This window comes from Argopecten irradians, chromosome 12, assembly GCF_041381155.1.
Source record: "Argopecten irradians isolate NY chromosome 12, Ai_NY, whole genome shotgun sequence".
NCBI classification, from domain to species: Eukaryota; Metazoa; Mollusca; class Bivalvia; order Pectinida; family Pectinidae; genus Argopecten; species Argopecten irradians.
The window spans coordinates 21,000,670-21,010,895 of NC_091145.1; the positions used below are offsets into that span (position 1 = coordinate 21,000,670).

Here is a 10,226-nt window from a genome sequence, read left to right on the forward strand (position 1 = left end):
AGTTATCAGGTAACACACCCGAGTATAGCTATGTCAACATCTTATCTCTACATTCGACAATATTTAGTATTACTTATCTAGTCGTTACAGCCAATGTAATTTGTACGGTGAGAAATAAAACATGAAATTATTTACAAACAGTGATAGGAGAGTCTGGAGATGAAATTGATTCTATGGTGATTAGATACATGTAGCTGTCCGAAAAATGCAAATTGCGTCAATTTCTACGGAATGGAAATATGCCTTGTTGTAATCTTAAAAAGATATGTGCTGAAAATATGTAATTATGGGAACATTGTCAGGCATAGCTGGATGCTCTCAACTTAGGTTAGAAAGTCTTTCCTAGAGTTTGTGACAGCCAAATGATACTTTCTGAAAAATATCAATTTGGCAATATTTTCTCTATGTCAGCGGTTTGAGATGTGACAAGAACATACACCTAATCCGTAACACGTATAGAACCACAGCATGTGTATTTTACCGATGTATTGGTATTTTCACGCTGTTCGCTTGTGGAACAATTAATTGTTTTTCATTATAAAGATATCTTGTCTCTAGGGAAAACATGACATGCAGGTGATTGCTGTATCCCATGCTAGCTAATCACTCACATGCACCACCATAACATATACTTAAAATCCGAAAGAGCTAATTTGACAACATGTTGATATGATTACATATACGATCCAGGGAGACGAATTCCATGGAGACTGTATGTGGTGTTGTGTTCTGAATCAACTGTTGCAATGTGGTGAGGGTGAATACGATGAAGTCATTTACCGAGTCACAACACGATAGGCATAGTGCACACACATTTATCACAGTTTTGTAAAGTCATACTCAACAGATGACTAGCAAAGAGGAAATCATCGCTTTACACCATTGGACAAACGATCATTCTTCCTGTTTTTTGGTTGCGGCTGTGAGTTCAGGATATGTACATAATAAATGTGATATCAAATTGGCTTTGTATGAAACACATGATGAAGTGAGGTGAAAAGGGATGGAACCATTAAGAAAATGAGCCTTTTCATTGTTTTCTAGTCCTGTGGGTCACTCTGGTCCATATGTGTGAGAGACCAATCATTCATAAAGCTAATAGCAATGTAATACATTTACGTGGACGCCGAACGCTACATGGACAAGCTATTTAGGAGAAATATTTGGTTTTATCCAAATTTCCTATTGGCAGTCACGTTGAAAGGTGTCTGATATGTGTCCATACATATATAGAAACATTAATTATTTATAATATACCATTGGCATGTCTGGAATACATCAATAGTCCTAGAGGTACCTCAGAAGCAAATAGTATCCCAGCTTTGTACATAGACTAAGCAATGCTCGGTCATGTAATATTCATGTGGTTCTTACGGAACCAAGTTTAACTACAGGAAAGAGTACATAGCTGCTGCAAGCTGTTATATATAATGCAATACTAGGCTTTAACACAAGAACACAATAGTACGTCTGCTAAGTACGACGGTCTCTTGAAACAAAATCACCCTCTGTAAGTACAACCTGTAACTTTACTGTTTGTTTGATTAATTAACGTCCTATTAACAATTATGGTCATGTCAGGACGACCTCCCATGTATGCGGTGTATTGCGTGTATGTTGTGCGAGGTGCGTGTTTTGGGAGACTGCGGTATATTCATGTTGTGTCTTCTTGTATAGTGGAACTATTGCCCTTTTTATAGTGCTATATCACTGAAGCATGCCGCCGAAGACACCAAGCAACACACCCCACCCGGTCACAACTATACATCTGATAATAACGAACACTAGCATCACAACAAGTTCGTCAATCAAGTTAAGATCATTTACATACAGACATATATAGGAAACAAAAAGGAAACTCCTGTGTTATATAGAAAACTGAACCAGACGTTCCAAAAGATTAAGCGTCTATTGTTGCACCAACGACAACCATGTAACAAAAACACAAATCAGGTAGTTACAAAACATGCATAAATTTAAAGAACTTCACATTCATACTGAGCACCTACAGTTGGTATTGACGTTTTCAAGTCGAATGTATTATGTGCTGTTATTTTTCAATCGATTTGATAAACTAATAATTAATGAATGGATGAGTCATCGTCCGGACTACAATAAAGGTTTCTTTTAATGATTATTTTACGCTTATCAGCTGAAGTGCCGACAACATTATTAACCCTATAGCAAGACATCGTTTTAAAGTTTATAGTCCGTGCTCGTCCGTTCTATTGTCGCCTCCATTATCAGTATAAACAACTTGATATATTAAAAGTACAAAGGACACTTCCATTCAACTCTTTCGAAAATTACACATTGTCATCGCGATATTGATAACATTATTTATGACGTGCTTGTCACTGCCTAATATAACGATTTCTAAATGGAACCCAAGTTCTCTCACGTCTTTGATGTTGAGCTTTAGAAAACAACTTCAATCTCTGAGTGTAGAAGAAAACAATAACGCTAATATACGAGGGTCCAGGTTCTAGATAAGTAAACTCAGAAATGTTAGTTTCCCCTTTACTGTCGTGAATCATTCTTATCTAGCGGAGAGGATGACCTTGTCTTAGCTTTTCATAGATAACACATGTCGTAAAGAAACAACACGTTATATTCTGGACTTGTGTTTTACAGCTCAATTACACATGTAACGACGATTGTAGTATGCACAGCACTGAATCACAGCTGTTTTATTTATGCCGAACCTAAAGCATTGTCAACTTGACTAAAACGTACATCCAACGTTATTAAGATGCCTATGCCATACCATACATACCCTGTTATATATAATAACATCGATATGGGTAAAGCATTGTTATATTGACTGATACTTATTACCAATGTTGTTAAGATGCTCATACGTCACCACATTTTTACGTTTCCAAAATTGATAACCAACAATGGCTTCCTTGACTTTAATATACATTGGTTTAGGTTTGACTCGAGTTAAAGATTTGTATATTATGAATAACATCGAATGTAAGCTGACATGTCGGTAATCATAAAGCTATCCTAAGTTCTCCGATTTCTCCACCATGTTATTGTTTGGTTATGTTAATTAACAGGTACTATGATACAGGTGTTTATGCATACCAGGTAGACCTGCTACGTTTATCTAACATGATAATCTTTACTTCAGTGCCATGAATTATGAAACAATGCGCTATATATGTATATAGGATGATACACTTAATATGGAAACGATCCTTGCACTAGCATTTACAGACATATAAAGGCAGAGTGCATGTATGTACAAATTGATAACATCAGTCTAGATTAGAAGTATGCATTCAGTAGTGATAGCTATACTTACAGTCTAAAGCATGTTTGGCTGTGTCGCTACCATCAATAGCGATACACACGGTCTTCCCCTCCGGCTTACTGTCACCCTCCGACGCCATGACGATCTTGTTTGTAAAATTTCACTGGATTTAAAACAATCACTTGTATCTCACTGCGAGGCACATCTACAAATAAAATCCGCAAGCATATCACGTGCCCGTATCCAAACTTGACCTTTTGACCTTACAAAGTAAATAGATTCATATATGTGTGTCTAGTTCACAACAACAGAGTTACATTTCTATGTAGATATGTGTGCTGATGACGTGACTAAACCTCGACACCATGGAACTAGGTGTGTATTTAGGAATATCTACAGTAACGATAACCTAATACTTCTGAAAACACACACAGGTATATACACCACGCCAGTTCTGGAGTGACTGAGGCTATCCCAACGCTGATCAATATTCACAGCTCCATCAACCGCTAGTCCCGGACTGACAGTCGACGAGCAGAATTAGAAATTGTTGTCAAATCTTTCAACTCTAATTACCCTTCACGCCATCTTCAACTTCGAGATGCAATTAAATCAATTACGTCGGCTTCGGAGAGTCACTTAATGAGTTATTTTACCATTAGTCTTGAAAATATTTGTCATTCCATAATGCATAACAGTACTTTAGAATAGATTAATATCTATGATCGTAAATGGAACGTTATAATGTAAAGGATTGGAGAATGAAAATGATTAAGAGATATTTATATCACAGATATCATCCTTTGTGACCGGCTTGTCTCATTAAACATGTAATGTAATAAAGCTAATAAGAACATATCTTTGATGCACGTACACTAATATATATGCTAATACAAAATATCTGTATAATGTTGATTAAACATGGCAATTTTGACAACAGCTAATACAATAGCTCCCAATATAATTGATAATAATGAATATTGGTTATATAAGTTTGCAAAATCAGCGGTTGTAAAAGAAAAATCCATACATTTCATATTTGATTTTCTATTCAACACAATTTTGTTAATGAATAACCCGTTGCCCTAAGCGCTAAGGAGATAAGACATTCATGCAGAAATACATGTCAAATTTGCTCGTATCTTTTGTGGGTTTGTTTCACGAATCATGTTAAGAATGAATAATTCATACTCCTCTATCTATTCTAGAAGAATGTACTCCCCGATTTGGTAATGACTGAACAGCGAAAAATCAATTTACAAGATATCATGGGAATATCACATCTCATATATATGAATTGCTAATCTGTCTATAGCAAGCAATGCCCTTTGATCATCTATTACATAAAAAGAGATATCACAAACAAAAAGTCCTAATACAATATCTATCAAATGTCAAATAATATTTAATTTTGATAGTAAAAACTGTTCTTTTGTACACAACACTCCTTAGAATACTACGCCCAGAATAGTATACTATTCCAACTTTTGTTCTCCGTAATGCAGTTCGTAGGTTAAAATGAGTAGACAATCTATAAAGTCATACTGGTCAAGAAACAAATTATTCTGAAGAATTTGAACTGCAATATAATTGAAATAAATGACGCTATTGGCTTTATTTACTTAATTTTGAAGTATGTATCAAGTGTTATTTGAATGTCAATCAAAACCTTGTTGCCATTCAGCTAGAAGGTTTTTTTCCCTGCAGCGAATATCATTTCATCCCGTTGTTATCGATGATCAAATCGATGATCAACTTTCTTTTAATATGGTTGTTATTGTTCCTTACGTTTTTATCTTAGACGGTAAATGCCACTCGGTCAACTTAATAATGTACCTCTATGGTTTCTATCGCACAAGTAATGAAGAGAAAACAGGAAGAAAAGAAAACTGATATCAATGTGCTGGAGGTTGATTGCTTGTTTTCGGCTTACATTTCCCCGACATTTACAAACCGCCTTAAAAACCAGTCCTGATATAATCCCCGCAGTTGATCTTGACCTCCAAGGGTAACAAATGGCATACAATTAAATACAACGAACAGTAAATCTCTACATTTGATAACATCGAAATTTCCATTTGATTTACCCCTGTGGCGAAAAGCTATCCGTCTCAATCACGAACTTCACAGAAAGCTTATCCATCCTATTTTAAGTCAACTTACACAGTTGTAGAAAGTAATTGAAAGTAGATCTGAAGCAAAATGGGAAGAACTATCTACGGTGATGAAAACAAAAAACACGGGAACCCAAAATAATTTCCGCTGTATTTCAATGTCCCTTGATTGTCACACGATTCTCTGAGGAATTGTTTTTTTTTACTCTTCTATTGAGTATACAGACAAATTTTGTATCAGAGAGTCGTCCGCTGCGTCTCTTATTGCACTGGCTTCTCTGGCCTTGAGACTTTGTCATCAGTTATCATAGTCATAAACGTGTCTGCGCTTTAACGTTCTTAGAAAAGACCTCGCAGATGTCTATATTATATATAGAACACATCAACGTTATCTCATTCATTCGGCTTGACTGTAAACTGGCCTTCTCAACAATGATTTTCTAGTAACTGATCAACGAATGCCTTTCAAGATAAACAATTGCCAAAGCAAAATTAGATTGTAAATCTTATATAGGGGGAAATCATTTGAGCATCACTCATAACAGGATGGAAAACATTCGTACTAAAGGATAAAACAAAAAATGTTGTGCTTTCTTAATTGTAATGGTATTGTTTTGCAATGATTATATATTTATAACTATAGTCGTCGTTGTTACAATTGTCAAAGGGAGATTTTATTTATTAGTATGAAGTTGATAAATAAAAGCTGAAAGTTTTATGAATCAGTGTTTTCACAGTTACTGACCCCCTTAAAAGGCATCATACTTTGGACCTACTTTGTTGCTAGTAGAAAAATACGAATTCTACTTACTGTCAGTATATATACATGTATAACAATTTTATTTCTCAAACAGTCACTCTGTCTCTTTCACAACAATCTTTGTTATTGCAAGTTTTATAGAAAAAAAAAATATTCTTGCGTATATGTATATTGCTATTGAAGTGTCTATCGGGTTCAGTAGTCAGACCAATCATCAGGACTGTAATACACTTTGACATTTTGACCAGCTGTAGAATCGGCGACCACGTGTTATACATACAAATACCGTCATTAGGGACTTCCGTGTGAGCCAAGTCAGCATTTACGGGTGCGTTGACGTGAGAGTCAAACGGAAAGGGAATCCATTGGCTATTGGTGTTATACAAATTCATATCAGAAATACTATTTCAGTGGAATAACTATAAATGTATCCTTTTCTATAGATATGTATTGTAGATGAACTGTTCCCTCAATGTAATATGAGTAAATCCATTCATTCTTTCATGAACAATATAGGGCCCGTTTACAATGTTTTGTATTTATCGCTGCAACTATCTACATACTAACAAGTTTTTTTTTCTAATTGTTAATTAGATTTTCACAGCTTAACTTAATGCCGTTTGCTCAATAATTGTTCTATTCTGGTATCTAGTAAGTAAGAAAACTTAAATGAAAAGTCTGCAGGTCTGATCAATTTGCACAAAGAGGATATCTTTAAAATATTCATCTATCAGTTTTGTTTCGTCCAAGGCCAATACTAATAGTGGATGTAGATATATGGTATTTTTATTGTTGTAGAGTAATTTGTGTTTTAACCGTAAGATTGGTATTTCCCAATCCATTCCTTCAAAGTCGATACCAATTTAGTACATCACATGATAATTACTAGGAATGCGATTGGATAACAGCCATGGTCTATTTTGCGACAGTTCCCTGTCCTTCTTGACTACGGGAGACTATACCTGACTACGGGAACTATACCAAAGTATAGTCCCCCGGGAATGAACACGCGACCAAATATATGACGTCACAATGAATGTCATGTGACGTACTAAATCTATTATGGCCCTTTCCCTCGGGAACAGTTCTCCTATAGTGTTGTCTGGCGAGGTATAGTCCCCTCGTCTTAGACTCGGAGACTATATCTCACCAGACAACACTATAGGAGAACAGTTCCCTCTGGAAAGGGCCATAATAGAATAATAGTCTATGTATCTACACGTCAATGACATGCGTTAATGACGACCAGAGTCTTCTTTATATCATGATAATGTATTATTTCATTTCTACGTTTCCCTTAACATTGACCGATTGTATGGCGTCTACATGAAAGAAAAGTACGAAAAAGAAAAATACAAACCACATAGAATTTGATCCTTTATATATGTTTTTACAAAGATGTATAACATCAAGTATTCGTCATGTAAGACTAATTAGAAACGTTCTTTGTTTTACTGGTTGATATCACATGACGAATATAAAATCAAAGAATATAAATATAATAACTGTTGCTCTATTGGCTAACACAAATATACCACGATAGAATCCACACACGAATATTTAACATATATTGTATATAACTTTATCTTACTACACCACTATAAGGTTAAAGATGAGTATTTGTACTATATACTTAATTTTACCTGGAAATATATTTCATATTTTGGATTTTTTTTGCATACAGTTCATATATATGTTTCTTGAATTCGTTAATACCTGATTTGTGAAGTAACTTACAATATACGTAATTATTTTTTGATATATGTTGATACATAATGTTGCATGCATTATGAATTTAGAGATGGAGAGAGATGTATCGTTCTAGATCCCATACCTCGAAATGCATGATCACTTTGGAATTGGAATGTACTAGAATACTCTCCCGCGTCTTATTTTTCTCAATACACACTTTGTTCCGACAACATAAATTATATATCCTTCAATAAACACCCGGCGATAGTCAGGATTAACTTGCATCAACTTGTCTCCTGTTTATATACCGAATCTAGAATTGTTGGAAATCTGGTCATATTTAAGATTCAGAGGGTGAAATGAAAGACCCGCCTGAACTACAAATTCAGATAAACGATAAAACCTACTCAAGGGAAATTAATGTGTATGCCAAAATCGATTGTAAATCCTTACAATTAAAAGGGATAGTGTCTTCTGGGTGTATTCAGAATAATAAAACACACGGGCAAGGCAAGACGGAATAGGTTTAACTCGTTTTTCGGCATCTTTTAAAAGCTGAATTAATTCACATCCACACTTTCGCTCTCCATAGACTGTTTCCAACATATCTTACCAAGTAAGACTATTTTTCGTTGCAAAGACTCTGCTGCTAATAATGTGAGGTAAATATAAGATAATTCTGAAATAGAAATAGAAATTATGATAGACGTGTTTACAGCAAATGATGATGTGTGATCGATTTTAGATTTATTAATATTTTAAAGAACAAAAATCTTAGAACAAAAAAAAATAACGTTCATTACACGCAATTAAAACGCTACCGATAGTTATCATGCATGGAACGAAAAAAGATCTAAAGTAATGACTAACCATCGTTGGCATTACTGAATAAACGGGTCTCTCTTTACACAAGCAACCTCCCTTCATATTTATTTCGTATAGAGTGCGAATCGATCGTCCTTTATTTGAGTTAGTGTTTGATAGGACCCCATGAAAACTGAAAACGAAAGCCCAACCACCACTTTAGGTCACTGTCTATTACCATGCATTACCGCATCACCTATACGAGCCTTTTCATGTTAACAAACCCCACAAAAAACTTGCACCGCATATTCTCTTGTGTAACCTCGAGCTCTCTATACAATATACATTAGTTTCAGCACAGTTCATCAATGGAAAGCTGTCGTGCACAAAGGCGTTTTTTATAAATGCAAATATGTTACTATATTTTCAAGCAACATGCTTCATAAATAAGGTACACAATTATAAATACGCTATCAACTCTTTTGAAATAACAATGTATGCATGATTTGAATACCGTATTATGATAGTTACTTCTGGGTTTCAAATAAATAAATGATACAATTTAAAAACAAAAATGTTTTTGATTGCATCTGAACAAATGAAACCGTTTTACACAGTTATTTCTTTGGTTAGGCGTAAATTCGACACAGTTAAGCATGATGATGTTTTCATTCGAATATTTTTTTTTTATTTAAAAGTTAATATTTTGCTAATATGACTACAAATATACCAATTTGATAACCTAGTTTTGAGCAATTGTGGTTTGGCTCCAATCTAATGTGACGCAATAGTTGTTTTGTATTCATTACTGACGATTTACTGCATTCTGTTTATCCATGGAATTGAGTATATATATCCCCATTGCAATTTTGCTATTGCAGACCATTGAAATACAGCGTATATGCTTGATTCGTCCATCATGTTCGTTAGTCAAATGAATTGTTTCATATATACCCTTTGGGGTTATTAAAGCTTCGACACACATTGACATTTTCTGTCCTTGGCAAACTCCTGCAGAACGTATAGAATGTGTGATTCTGTACAAATATTATCAATATAACTTATTTCATCTAATTAACGGTCAGAAAGAGAGTTCGCTTTCGACCATCTTTGTCAATAATCACGATGACAATGACAAAGCGACAAGAAATGTATGTGATGAACCGATGGACAGTGTTGCCTGTACGCCAGCAAACTATCAAAGGGTTCATTGCGGTCCTTACAAATCTGGAGACGACGCAATGAACTATGGGAGAAATTGGTGTTGATGCCGATAATTCTCTGATCCTCACTGACCTGACTGTCATTCTCTTATGATGCATTATTGAAATATTATTTAAAATGGCAGTCCTTCGTCTGGTCATCAGAGAATTGCTGATAATATTAATTCTAAATGAATACGTATGTATATGTTATATATTCATTACCAAATAATTTGGTCTTGCTAGTTACGAAAAGGTAAATCGGCAGACTTTAGAATTGTCTTTATCAGCCGATAAAAGAAAAAAATGCAATCCCTCCCAGGATGCATTTCGATCCCCACAATTTCACCTCTGAAAACGGTCAAGCGAGATTTCAAGATTCTTGAAAAGGG

The 10,226-nt window shown here is 34.9% G+C and overlaps 1 protein-coding gene across 2 annotated transcripts in view; it reads right to left on the reverse strand.

Moving 5' to 3' along the window:
- LOC138336108 (universal stress protein in QAH/OAS sulfhydrylase 3'region-like) overlaps positions 1 to 3,713 on the reverse strand; it is a 60,240-nt gene extending 56,527 nt beyond the window's left edge. The window contains exon 1 of one of the 2 annotated variants that reach the window (XM_069285412.1): positions 3,314 to 3,713. In XM_069285412.1, coding sequence (XP_069141513.1) covers positions 3,314 to 3,401 — 88 coding nt within the window. In that variant the 5' untranslated portion in view covers positions 3,402 to 3,713. The remainder of the gene's footprint in view (positions 1 to 3,313) is intronic. The other variant, XM_069285413.1, reaches the window with a different exon arrangement.
- Between the last annotated feature and the right edge of the window lie 6,513 nt (positions 3,714 to 10,226).